Source organism: Salmo salar, chromosome 28 (genome assembly GCF_965601325.2).
Source record: "Salmo salar chromosome 28, fSalSal1, whole genome shotgun sequence".
NCBI lineage: Eukaryota > Metazoa > Chordata > Actinopteri > Salmoniformes > Salmonidae > Salmo > Salmo salar.
In genome coordinates, this window is record NC_138318.1 from 41,947,135 (window position 1) to 41,959,732 (window position 12,598).

The 12,598-nt window shown below is 44.9% G+C and overlaps 1 protein-coding gene across 1 annotated transcript in view; it reads right to left on the reverse strand.

The window, feature by feature from the left end:
• Positions 1-353: 353 nt before the first annotated feature.
• LOC106589993 (uncharacterized) overlaps positions 354-12,598 on the reverse strand; it is a 43,548-nt gene continuing 31,303 nt past the window's right edge. Inside the window, exons 8-13 of the mRNA XM_014180472.3 lie at positions 7,340-7,465; positions 5,730-5,779; positions 4,954-5,151; positions 4,248-4,444; positions 1,808-1,937; positions 354-1,273 (exon numbers count right to left, since the gene is read on the reverse strand). Of these exons, the coding sequence (XP_014035947.2) occupies positions 1,232-1,273; positions 1,808-1,937; positions 4,248-4,444; positions 4,954-5,151; positions 5,730-5,779; positions 7,340-7,465 (743 nt within the window). The 3' untranslated portion in view covers positions 354-1,231. The remainder of the gene's footprint in view (positions 1,274-1,807; positions 1,938-4,247; positions 4,445-4,953; positions 5,152-5,729; positions 5,780-7,339; positions 7,466-12,598) is intronic.

The following is a 12,598-nucleotide window of genomic DNA, read 5'->3' on the forward strand; positions in this document are numbered from 1 at the left end:
GATGCTCATTGTGCTGGTAGAGTAGAGAGGGGCTCAGTGGAGACCTCAGGTTCCTGATGCTCATTGTGCTGGTAGAGTAGAGAGGAGCTCAGTGGAGACCTCAGGTTCCTGATGCTCATTGTGCTGGTAGAGTAGAGAGGGGCTCAGTGGAGACCTCAGGTTCCTGATGCTCATTGTGCTGGTAGAGTAGAGAGGAGCTCAGTGGAGACCTCAGGTTCCTGATGCTCATTGTGCTGGTAGAGTAGAGAGGGGCTCAGTGGAGACCTCAGGTTCCTGATGCTCATTGTGCTGGTAGAGTAGAGAGGAGCTCAGTGGAGACCTCAGGTTCCTGATGCTCATTGTGCTGGTAGAGTAGAGAGGAGCTCAGTGGAGACCTCAGGTTCCTGATGCTCATTGTGCTGGTAGAGTAGAGAGGGGCTCAGTGGAGACCTCAGGTTCCTGATGCTCATTGTGCTGGTAGAGTAGAGAGGAGCTCAGTGGAGACCTCAGGTTCCTGATGCTCATTGTGCTGGTAGAGTAGAGAGGGGCTCAGTGGAGACCTCAGGTTCCTGATGCTCATTGTGCTGGTAGAGTAGAGAGGAGCTCAGTGGAGACCTCAGGTTCCTGATGCTCATTGTGCTGGTAGAGTAGAGAGGGGCTCAGTGGAGACCTCAGGTTCCTGATGCTCATTGTGCTGGTAGAGTAGAGAGGAGCTCAGTGGAGACCTCAGGTTCCTGATGCTCATTGTGCTGGTAGAGTAGAGAGGGGCTCAGTGGAGACCTCAGGTTCCTGATGCTCATTGTGCTGGTAGAGTAGAGAGGGGCTCAGTGGAGACCTCAGGTTCCTGATGCTCATTGTGCTGGTAGAGTAGAGAGGGGCTCAGTGGAGACCTCAGGTTCCTGATGCTCATTGTGCTGGTAGAGTAGAGAGGGGCTCAGTGGAGACCTCAGGTTCCTGATGCTCATTGTGCTGGTGTCTATGGGGTGTCAAAACTCATGGTAGATGGGATCAGCCTGGTGGTCAATAGGGTGTCAGTCTCTTGGTAGATGGGATCAGCCTGGTGTCTATTGGGTGTCAATGTCATGCTTGATGGGATTGCCTGGTGGTACTAGGTGTATACTAATGGAGGATGTTGCTTCAAAGAGGAAGGGGTCTTCTGTCTCTTGGGCTGGGAGGAGGAGGAGGAGGAGGTCTACTCAGGATGACTATCCGAGCACTTGGTCCCTGGCGGAGTAGGGGGCTCAGCTCCTCTTCACTGTACCCCATCACCAGTACCCCATTCACCTCCACAAGCCTACAGGAGAAAAACAAGACAGGCTTAGGGCGAGTAGTTGATGTAGGGTTTCAGGGTTAACACAGAAGCTTTAACATTACTAAATAAAACACATTATTAAAACTTCTTCGGGATCGGTGTCCCGTCCACGGGACGGTTGAGCTAACGTAGGCTAATACGATTAGCATGAGGTTGTAAGTAAAAAGAACATTTCCCAGGATATAGACATATCTGATATTGGCAGAAAGCTTAAATTGTTGTTAATCTAACTGCACTGTCCAATTTACAGTAGCTATTACAGTGAAATAATACCCATGCTATTGTTTGAGGAGAGTGCACAGTTTTGAACATAAGAAGTTATTAATAAACAAATTAGGCACATTTGGGTAGTCTTGATACAACATTTTGAACAGAAATGAAATGGTTCATTGGATCAGTCTAAAACGTTAGGGAACCCTTTCCTGGCTGTCCTGCAGTGCAGTCTGTAGATGAGCCACCTGTCTGTCGAGCTGCACCAGGGTCAGGGGTTAAGTTAGGGTCAGGGGTTACGTTTACCTTTACTAGGCTGTCTTGTAGAGCTGTCTGTAGATGTGACACCTGTCTGTTGAGGTAAACCAGGGAGATCTCTTCTTTAAACACCTGACAGTTCAACTTCATCGTATCCAGAAGACAAACCTCTGACGGCCTGTAAGGTCACATGACACAGATGAAGATATATTATAAGCCTTACAATGAGGACATACAGGGAGCTGCCATAATAACGGAAACACAAGTAAATGAAAGATACATATATATTGAAAGGAGGAGCTTCCACACAGGTGTGGTTCCTGACCAGTATCCAATAACAACAACCACCTGACCTTTCAGCCTATCAGTATCCACCAACAACAACCACCTGACCTTTCAGCCTATCAGTATCCAATAACAACAACCACCTGACCTTTCAGCCTATCAGTATCCAATAACAACAACCACCTGACCTTTCAGCCTATCAGTATCCAATAACAACAACCACCTGACCTTTCAGCCTATCAGTACCCATCTATCTTTAGCATATGCGTCAGATGCATTTCAACCCACAAGGTGCAGCAAAGATGAGCACCAACGCTTGATAAATACTCCATAAACTATTTTAAAAGATAAATTGCTTGAAGAAATATAAGTGGAAATATATATATATTTTTAAATAACAATGTATAATTCCACAAAAGTCCTAGAAAAAAAACCGTTGACATTTCCTTTTTGTTTCCCTTCCAATAAAAACATTACAGTGTAATCAATTTGATGTACTTTATTTGTAGATTAGATTAGTAATAGAGTTATATTAATTAATAACGTCCAGTTAAAGCTTCCTTTGACAGAGTAGAAACTAAACTATGATAATAATAATAATAATATAACCAGCCGGAATGGTGAAATGATTTGCTGTATTCCTAAACAAAAGCACGAGTCCAACTGTAAAGGATGAATTGCATAAATAAATAGCATATTTTAATTGACATTTTATTATGTTACTGGTGAGTGAGGGAGTGAGTGAGTGAGTGAGTGAGTGAGTGAGTGAGTGAGGGAGGGAGGGAGGGAGGGAGTGAGTGAGTGAGTGAGTGAGTGAGTGAGTGAGTGAGTGAGTGAGTGAGGGAGGGAGGGAGTGAGTGAGTGAGTGAGTGAGTGAGTGAGTGAGTGAGTGAGTGAGTGAGGGAGGGAGGGAGGGAGGGAGGGAGGGAGGGAGGGAGGGAGGAGGGAGGGAGGGAGGGAGGGAGGAGGGAGGGAGTGAGTGAGTGAGTGAGTGAGTGAGTGAGTGAGTGAGTGAGGGAGGGAGGGAGGGAGGGAGTGAGGGAGTGAGTGAGGGAGTGAGGGAGTGAGGGAGGGAGGGAGGGAGTGAGTGAGGGAGTGAGTGAGGGAGTGAGGGAGGGAGTGAGGGAGGGAGGGAGTGAGGGAGGGAGGGAGGGAGTGAGTGAGTGAGTGAGGGAGGGAGGGAGGGAGGGAGTGAGTGAGTGAGTGAGTGAGTGAGTGAGTGAGTGAGTGAGTGAGTGAGTGTGAGTGAGTGAGTGAGTGAGTGAGTGAGTGAGTGAGTGAGTGAGTGAGTGAGTGAGTGAGTGAGTGAGTGAGTGAGTGAGGGAGGGAGGGAGGGAGGGAGGGAGGGAGTGAGGGAGTTTTGAATTATGAGAAAGTTCTGAGGAACTTCTTCTTTTAACTGCTTTCCTTGGTTGACCACCAGAATGACTTTTCCCACCATGTGAACGTGACCATATATAGGATAGATACCCTTATCTTAAAGATACCCTTATCTTAAAGACTGATTTTACACCACCTACTGTATATCTGTATATCTGTATATCTTAAAGACTGATTTTACACCACCTACTGTATATCTGTATATCTGTATATCTTAAAGACTGATTTTACACCACCTACTGTATATCTGTATATCTTAAAGACTGATATTACACCACCTACTGTATATCTGTATATCTGTAAATCTTAATGACTGATATTGCACCACCTACTGTATATCTGTATATCTTAAAGACTGATATTACACCACATACTGTATATCTGTAAATCTTAATGACTGATATTACACCACCTACTGTATATCTGTATATCTTAATGACTGATATTACACCACCTACTGTATATCTGTATATCTGTATATCTTAAAGACTATTACACCACCTACTGTATATCTGTATATCTTAAAGACTGATTTTACACCACCTACTGTATTGTATATCTGTATATCTTAAAGACTGATATTACACCACCAACTTGTTTAGATGCACTATTGTAAAGTGGTTGTTCCACTGGATATTATAGGTGAATGCACCAATTTGTAAGTCGCTCTGGATAAGAGCGTCTGCTAAATGACTAAAATGTAAAATGTAAATGTTTCTGTGAGCTGCTGCATGTCTCATTCTAACAACAACAATGCAGGGTCTGTAGTGCATTGCATTATGGGAACAGTAGGCTTTGTTGTCAACACATAGCAGCCACCTACTTGTTCCTGTGAGCGCCTGTATCTCTCATGGTCTCTCTGAGGCTCTGTAGACTGTGTCTCTTGTCCCTGAGCAGTCCCATAGCCAGCCCCAGGCGCTGCTCCAGCTCAGGGAAGCTCAGCCCTGACGTGTCCACCTCTACATCCATGCTCTTCAGCTCCGAACAGAATGCTACCAGGCCGTGGTGGATCTCCTGCACCTGAGGTGTCAGAAAGAGGAGTCAACAATGAATTAAAATACTCCTAGATGCTATGCTATCCTTAGTTATGCTATCCTTAGTTATGCTATGCTGAGTTATGCTATGCTGAGTTGTTATGCTATGCTATCCTTAGTTATGCTATGCTATGCTTAGTTATGTTATGCTATGCTATCCTTAGTTATGCTATGCTATGCTTAGTTATGTTATGCTATGCTATCCTTAGTTATGCTATGCTATGCTATGCTATGCTTAGTTATGCTATGCTTAGTTATGCTATCCTTAGTTATGCTATGCTATGCTTAGTTATGTTATGCTATGCTATCCTTAGTTATGCTATGCTATGCTATGCTATGCTATGCTATGCTATGCTTAGTTATGCTATGCTTAGTTATGCTATGCTTAGTTATGCTATGCTTAGTTATGTTATGCCAAGCTATGCTAGCAGAAGGCTACCAGGCAACATGAGGAGAAGAAGAAGAAGAGTTAGCGGTGGGTCGTCACCATCTCACCTGTAGGATGACGTTTTGTAGAGAGTCCACCTGTTGTTTGAGCTCCCGGATCTTTTCCTCTTTACCTGGCTGGCTGACCACCTGTATCGGCCGTGAGCTGACAGGCTGCATCTGGTGGTTCTGACTGACATGTCCGTTGTCACGGTAACCGTTAACACCAGTGGGTGGGGCCTCGCTTACGCTTTTAGATGTCTCCTCCTATTGGAGGGACAGAGTTTATTAAGAGCACAGAGACGACTAGTTCAACAACCCACAGAAAACCCCGTAGGACAAGGCTTGTTGGTTCATCATTAGTTTCTTTATATAAGAGAAACAACTTATTAAACTTGTAAGTTGTATAGTCGCATCTTCTCTTTGATGTATTGAAGCTGGCTGGGTGTATTGAAGCTGGGTGTATTGAAGCTGGGTGTATTGAGACTGGGTGTATTGAAGCTGGGTGTATTGAAGCTGGGTATATTGAAGCTGTGAGTATTGGAGCTGTGAGTATTGAGGCTGGGTGTATTGAAGCTGGGTGTATTGAAGCTGGGTGTATTGAAGCTGGGAGTATTGAGGCTGGGAGTATTGAGGCTGGGTGTATTGAGGCTGGGTGTATTGAAGCTGTGTGTATTGAAGCTGGGTGTATTGAAGCTGGGTGTAGACTACCAGAACCAATACTTTAACTTGTAAGTGGAAATTATTGTGAGCATTGCAGTGATGTCTGGCACAAGAACGAGCTGTTGTCTGTGAAAGCCAGATTGTACATTTTATGCGACAATGTTATTGGGTTCAGTGTTTACCTTTTTGTTATATGTTATATGTTGGTCTGGTATCAGCTCCTCTGAAGAACCTTCATAGCACAGACAAACATGATTTATTGTCACCTATCAATTATACATTCAATGATAAAGTATGGCATAGCCCTAGGCTGGTCCAAGATCTGTTTGTGCTGTCTTGTCAACTCCTACAGTCATTGTCTATGTTTGGCGTGTAACAATGAAAAGAAGTGTTGAGAATACAGTACAAACAGATCTGGGACCAGGTCAACTGAAGTTGAGTAAATTAGAGTAGAGTAAAATAGAATACAGTAAAATAGAGTACAGTAAAATAGAATACAGTAAAATAGAGTACAGTAGAGTAGAGAAATAGAATACAGTAAAATAGAGTACAGTAGAGTAGAGAAATAGAATACAGTAAAATAGAGTACAGTAAAATAGAGTACAGTAGAGTAGAGTAAAATAGAATACAGTAAAATAGAATACAGTAAAATAGAATACAGTAAAATAGAGTACAGTAGAGTAGAGTAAAATAGAATACAGTAAAATAGAATAAAGTAAAATAGAATACAGTAAAATAGAGTACAGTAGAGTAGAGTAAAATAGAATACAGTAAAATAGAATAAAGTAAAATAGAGTACTGTAGAGTAGAACAAAGTAGAGTGCAGTAAATGGGAGTACGGTAAAGTAGAGTAGAATAAAGTAGAGTACAGTAAAGTAGAGTACAGTAAAGTAGAATAAAGTAGAGTACAGTAAAGTGGAATGCAGTAAAGTACAGTAAAGTATAATAAAGTAGAGTACAGTAAAGTATAATAAAGTCGAGTACAGTAAAGCATAATAAAGTAGAGTACAGTAAAGTAGAATAAAGTAGAGTACAGTAAAGTAGAATAAAGTAGAGTACAGTAAAGTATAATAAAGTAGAGTACAGTAAAGTAGAGTACAGTAAAGTATAATAAAGTAGAGTACAGTAAAGTACAGTAAAATAGAATACAGTAAAATAGAGTACAGTAGAGTAGAGAAATAGAATACAGTAAAATAGAGTACAGTAGAGTAGAGTAAAATAGAGTACAGTAAAATAGAATACAGTAAAATAGAGTACAGTAAAATAGAATACAGTAGAGTAGAGAAATAGAATACAGTAAAATAGAGTACAGTAGAGTAGAGTAAAATAGAATACAGTAAAATAGAATAAAGTAAAATAGAGTACTGTAGAGTAGAACAAAGTAGAGTGCAGTAAATGGGAGTACGGTAAAGTAGAGTAGAATAAAGTAGAGTGCAGTAAATGGGAGTACGGTAAAGTAGAGTAGAATAAAGTAGAGTACAGTAAAGTAGAGTACAGTAAAGTAGAATAAAGTAGAGTACAGTAAAGTGGAATGCAGTAAAGTACAGTAAAGTATAATAAAGTAGAGTACAGTAAAGCATAATAAAGTAGAGTACAGTAAAGCATAATAAAGTAGAGTACAGTAAAGTATAATAAAGTAGAGTACAGTAAAGTATAATAAAGTAGAGTACAGTAAAGTACAGTAAAGTAGATTAGAGTAGAGTACAGTAAAGTACAGTAAAGTAGATTAGAGTAGAGTAGAATAAAGAGGTCGGCCAGTCTGCCAGTCATACTATGAGTGGTTAATTCAGACCTCGTTTGTCGGTGAGGCTGAAGAGGTCCTTATTATCAGTCATTCCCAGCATCGTAAAACACGACTCCATCACCTTCCCCACTGTGGTCTCTCTGGGGGTACGCAGGTGCACAATCTGCTCCGACGCTGAAACGTAGAAAAACAGAGAGGACATCAACTTACAGTAGATTGATACGGTAGAGAGGACAGCAACATACAATAGATTGATAAATCAAATGTTATTTGTCACATGCGCAGACCTTACAGTGAAATGCTTACTTACAAGCCCTTAACCAACAACACAGTTAATAAAATACCCCCCAAAAAGTAAGAGATAAGAATAACAAATAATTAAAGAGCAGCAGTAAATAACAATAGCGGGGCTATATACAGGGGGTACCGGTACAGAGTCAATGTGGAGGCTATATACAGGGTATTACGGTACAGAGTCAATGTGGAGGCTATATACAGGGGGTACCGGTACAGAGTCAATGTGGAGGCTATATACAGGGGGTACCGGTACAGAGTCAATGTGGAGGCTATATACAGGGGTACCGGTACAGAGTCAATGTGGAGGCTATATACAGGGGGTACCGGTACAGAGTCAATGTGGAGGCTATATTACAGGGGGTACTGGTACAGAGTCAATGTGGAGGCTATATACAGGGGGTACCGGTACAGAGTCAATGTGGAGGCTATATACAGGGGGGTACCGGTACAGAGTCAATGTGGAGGCTATATACAGGGGGTACCGGTACAGAGTCAATGTGGAGGCTATATACAGGGGGTACCGGTACAGAGTCAATGTGGAGGCTATATACAGGGGGTACCGGTACAGAGTCAATGTGGAGGCTATATACAGGGGGTACCGGTACAGAGTCAATGTGGAGGCTATATACAGGGGGTACCGGTACAGAGTCAATGTGGAGGCTATATACAGGGGGTACCGGTACAGAGTCAATGTGGAGGCTATATACAGGCGCAACCGGTACAGAGTCAATGTGGAGGCTACAGACAGGGGCACCGGTACAGAGTCAATGTGGAGACTATATACAGGGGGGTACCGGTACAGAGTCAATGTGGAGACTATATACAGGGGGTACCGGTACAGAGTCAATGTGGAGGCTATATACAGGGGGTACCAGTACAGAGTCAATGTGGAGGCTATATACAGGGGGTACCGGTACAGAGTCAATGTGGAGGCTATATACAGGGGGTACCGGTACAGAGTCAATGTGGAGGCTATATACAGGGGGTACCGGTACAGAGTCAATGTGGAGGCTATATACAGGGGGTACCGGTACAGAGTCAATGTGGAGGCTGTATACAGGGGGTACCGGTACAGAGTCAATGTGGAGGCTATATACAGGGGGTACCGGTACAGAGTCAATGTGGAGGCTGTATACAGGGGGTACCGGTACAGAGTCAATGTGGAGGCTATATACAGGGGGTACCGGTACAGAGTCAAAGTGGAGGCTATATACAGGGGGTACCGGTACAGAGTCAATGTGGAGGCTATATACAGGGGCTACCGGTACAGAGTCAATGTGGAGGCTATATACAGGGGGTACCGGTACAGAGTCAATGTGGAGGCTATATACAGGGGGTACAGGTACAGAGTCAATGTGGAGGCTATATACAGGGGGTACCGGTACAGAGTCAAAGTGGAGGCTATATACAGGGGGTACCGGTACAGAGTCAATGTGGAGGCTATATACAGGGGCTACCGGTACAGAGTCAATGTGGAGGCTATATACAGGGGGTACCGGTACAGAGTCAATGTGGAGGCTATATACAGGGGGTACCGGTACAGAGTCAATGTGGAGGCTATATACAGGGGGTACCGGTACAGAGTCAAAGTGGAGGCTATATACAGGGGGTACCGGTACAGAGTCAATGTGGAGGCTATATACAGGGGCTACCGGTACAGAGTCAATGTGGAGGCTATATACAGGGGGTACCGGTACAGAGTCAATGTGGAGGCTATATACAGGGGGTACAGGTACAGAGTCAATGTGGAGGCTATATACAGGGGGTACCGGTACAGAGTCAATGTGGAGGCTATATACAGGGGGTACCGGTACAGAGTCAATGTGGAGGCTATATACAGGGGGTACCGGTACAGAGTCAATGTGGAGGCTATATACAGGGGGTACCGGTACAGAGTCAATGTGGAGGCTATATACAGGGGGTACCGGTACAGAGTCAATGTGGAGGCTATATACAGGGGGTACCGGTACAGAGTCAATGTGGAGGCTATATACAGGGGGTACCGGTACAGAGTCAATGTGGAGGCTATATACAGGGGGTACCGGTACAGAGTCAATGTGGAGGCTATATACAGGGGGTACCGGTACAGAGTCAATGTGGAGGCTATATACAGGGGGTACCGGTACAGAGTCAATGTGGAGGCTATATACAGGGGGTACCGGTACAGAGTCAATGTGGAGGCTATATACAGGGGGTACCGGTACAGAGTCAATGTGGAGGCTATATACAGGGGGTACCGGTACAGAGTCAATGTGGAGGCTATATACAGGGGGTACCGGTACAGAGTCAATGTGGAGGCTATATACAGGGGGTACCGGTACAGAGTCAATGTGGAGGCTATATACAGGGGGTACCGGTACAGAGTCAATGTGGAGGCTATATACAGGGGGTACCGGTACAGAGTCAATGTGGAGGCTATATACAGGGGGTACCGGTACAGAGTCAAAGTGGAGGCTATATACAGGGGGTACCGGTACAGAGTCAATGTGGAGGCTATATACAGGGGCTACCGGTACAGAGTCAATGTGGAGGCTATATACAGGGGGTACCGGTACAGAGTCAATGTGGAGGCTATATACAGGGGGTACCGGTACAGAGTCAATGTGGAGGCTATATACAGGGGGTACCGGTACAGAGTCAAAGTGGAGGCTATATACAGGGGGTACCGGTACAGAGTCAATGTGGAGGCTATATACAGGGGCTACCGGTACAGAGTCAATGTGGAGGCTATATACAGGGGGTACCGGTACAGAGTCAATGTGGAGGCTATATACAGGGGGTACAGGTACAGAGTCAATGTGGAGGCTATATACAGGGGGTACCGGTACAGAGTCAATGTGGAGGCTATATACAGGGGGTACCGGTACAGAGTCAATGTGGAGGCTATATACAGGGGGTACCGGTACAGAGTCAATGTGGAGGCTATATACAGGGGGTACCGGTACAGAGTCAATGTGGAGGCTATATACAGGGGGTACCGGTACAGAGTCAATGTGGAGGCTATATACAGGGGGTACCGGTACAGAGTCAATGTGGAGGCTATATACAGGGGGTACCGGTACAGAGTCAATGTGGAGGCTATATACAGGGGGTACCGGTACAGAGTCAATGTGGAGGCTATATACAGGGGGTACCGGTACAGAGTCAATGTGGAGGCTATATACAGGGGGTACCGGTACAGAGTCAATGTGGAGGCTATATACAGGGGGTACCGGTACAGAGTCAATGTGGAGGCTATATACAGGGGGTACCGGTACAGAGTCAATGTGGAGGCTATATACAGGGGGTACCGGTACAGAGTCAATGTGGAGGCTATATACAGGGGGTACCGGTACAGAGTCAATGTGGAGGCTATATACAGGGGGTACCGGTACAGAGTCAATGTGGAGGCTATATACAGGGGGTACCGGTACAGAGTCAATGTGGAGGCTATATACAGGGGGTACCGGTACAGAGTCAATGTGGAGGCTATATACAGGGGGTACCGGTACAGAGTCAATGTGGAGGCTATATACAGGGGGTACCGGTACAGAGTCAGTGTGGAGGCTATATACAGGGGGTACCGGTACAGAGTCAATGTGGAGGCTATATACAGGGGGTACCGGTACAGAGTCAATGTGGAGGCTATATACAGGGGGTACCGGTACAGAGTCAATGTGGAGGCTATATACAGGGGGTACCGGTACAGAGTCAATGTGGAGGCTATATACAGGGGCTACCGGTACAGAGTCAATGTGGAGGCTATATACAGGGGCTACCGGTACAGAGTCAATGTGGAGGCTATATACAGGGGGTACCGGTACAGAGTCAATGTGGAGGCTACATACAGGGGGTACCGGTACAGAGTCAATGTGGAGGCTATATACAGGGGTACCGGTACAGAGTCAATGTGGAGGCAATATACAGGGGGTACCGGTACAGAGTCAATGTGGAGGCTATATACAGGGGGTACCGGTACAGAGTCAATGTGGAGGCTATATACAGGGGTACCGGTACAGAGTCAATGTGGAGGCAATATACAGGGGGTACCGGTACAGAGTCAATGTGGAGGCTATATACAGGGGGTACCGGTACAGAGTCAATGTGTCAATGTGCGGGGGCACCGGTGTCGAGGTAATTATGTACATGCAGGTAGGATTATTAAAGTGGCTATGCATAGATAATAACAGAAAGTAGCAGCAGCGTAGGGGGGGGGTGCAAATAGTATGGGTAGCCATTTGATTAGATGTTCAGGAGTCTTATGGCTTGGTGGTAGAAGCTGTTTAGAAGCCTCTTGGACCTAGACTTGGCGCTCCGGTACCGTTTGCCAACAGTCTATGACTAGGGTGCCTGGAGTCTGACAATTTTTAGGGCCTTCCTCTGACACCGCCTGGTATAGAGGTCCTGGATGGCAGGAAGTTTGACACCAGTGATGTACTGGGCCACAGGCACTACAGTGGGGGAAAAAAGTATTTGATCCCCTGCTGATTTTGTACGTTTGCCCACTTATTAAAAAAAGGATCAGTCTATAATTTTAATGGTAGGTTTATTTGAACAGTGAGAGACAGAATAACAAAAAAAATCCAGAAAAACGCATGTCAGAAATGTTATAAATTGATTTGCATTTTAATGAGGGAAATAAGTATTTGACCCCCTCTCAACCAGAAAGATTTCTGGCTCCCAGGTATCTTTTATACAGGTAACGAGCTGAGATTAGGAGCACACTCTTAAAGGGAGTGCTCCTAATCTCACCTTGTTACCTGTATAAAAGACACCTGTCCACAGAAGCAATCAATCAGATTCCAAACTCTCCACCATGGCCAAGACCAAAGAGCTCTCCAAGGATGTCAGGGACAAGATTGTAGACCTACACAAGGCTGGAATGGGCTACAAGACCATCGCCAAGCAGCTTGGTGAGAAGGTGACAACAGTTGGTGCGATTATTCGCAAATGGAAGAAACACAAAAGAACTGTCAATCTCCCTCAGCCTGGGGCTCCATGCAAGATCTCACCTCGTGGAGTTGCAATGAT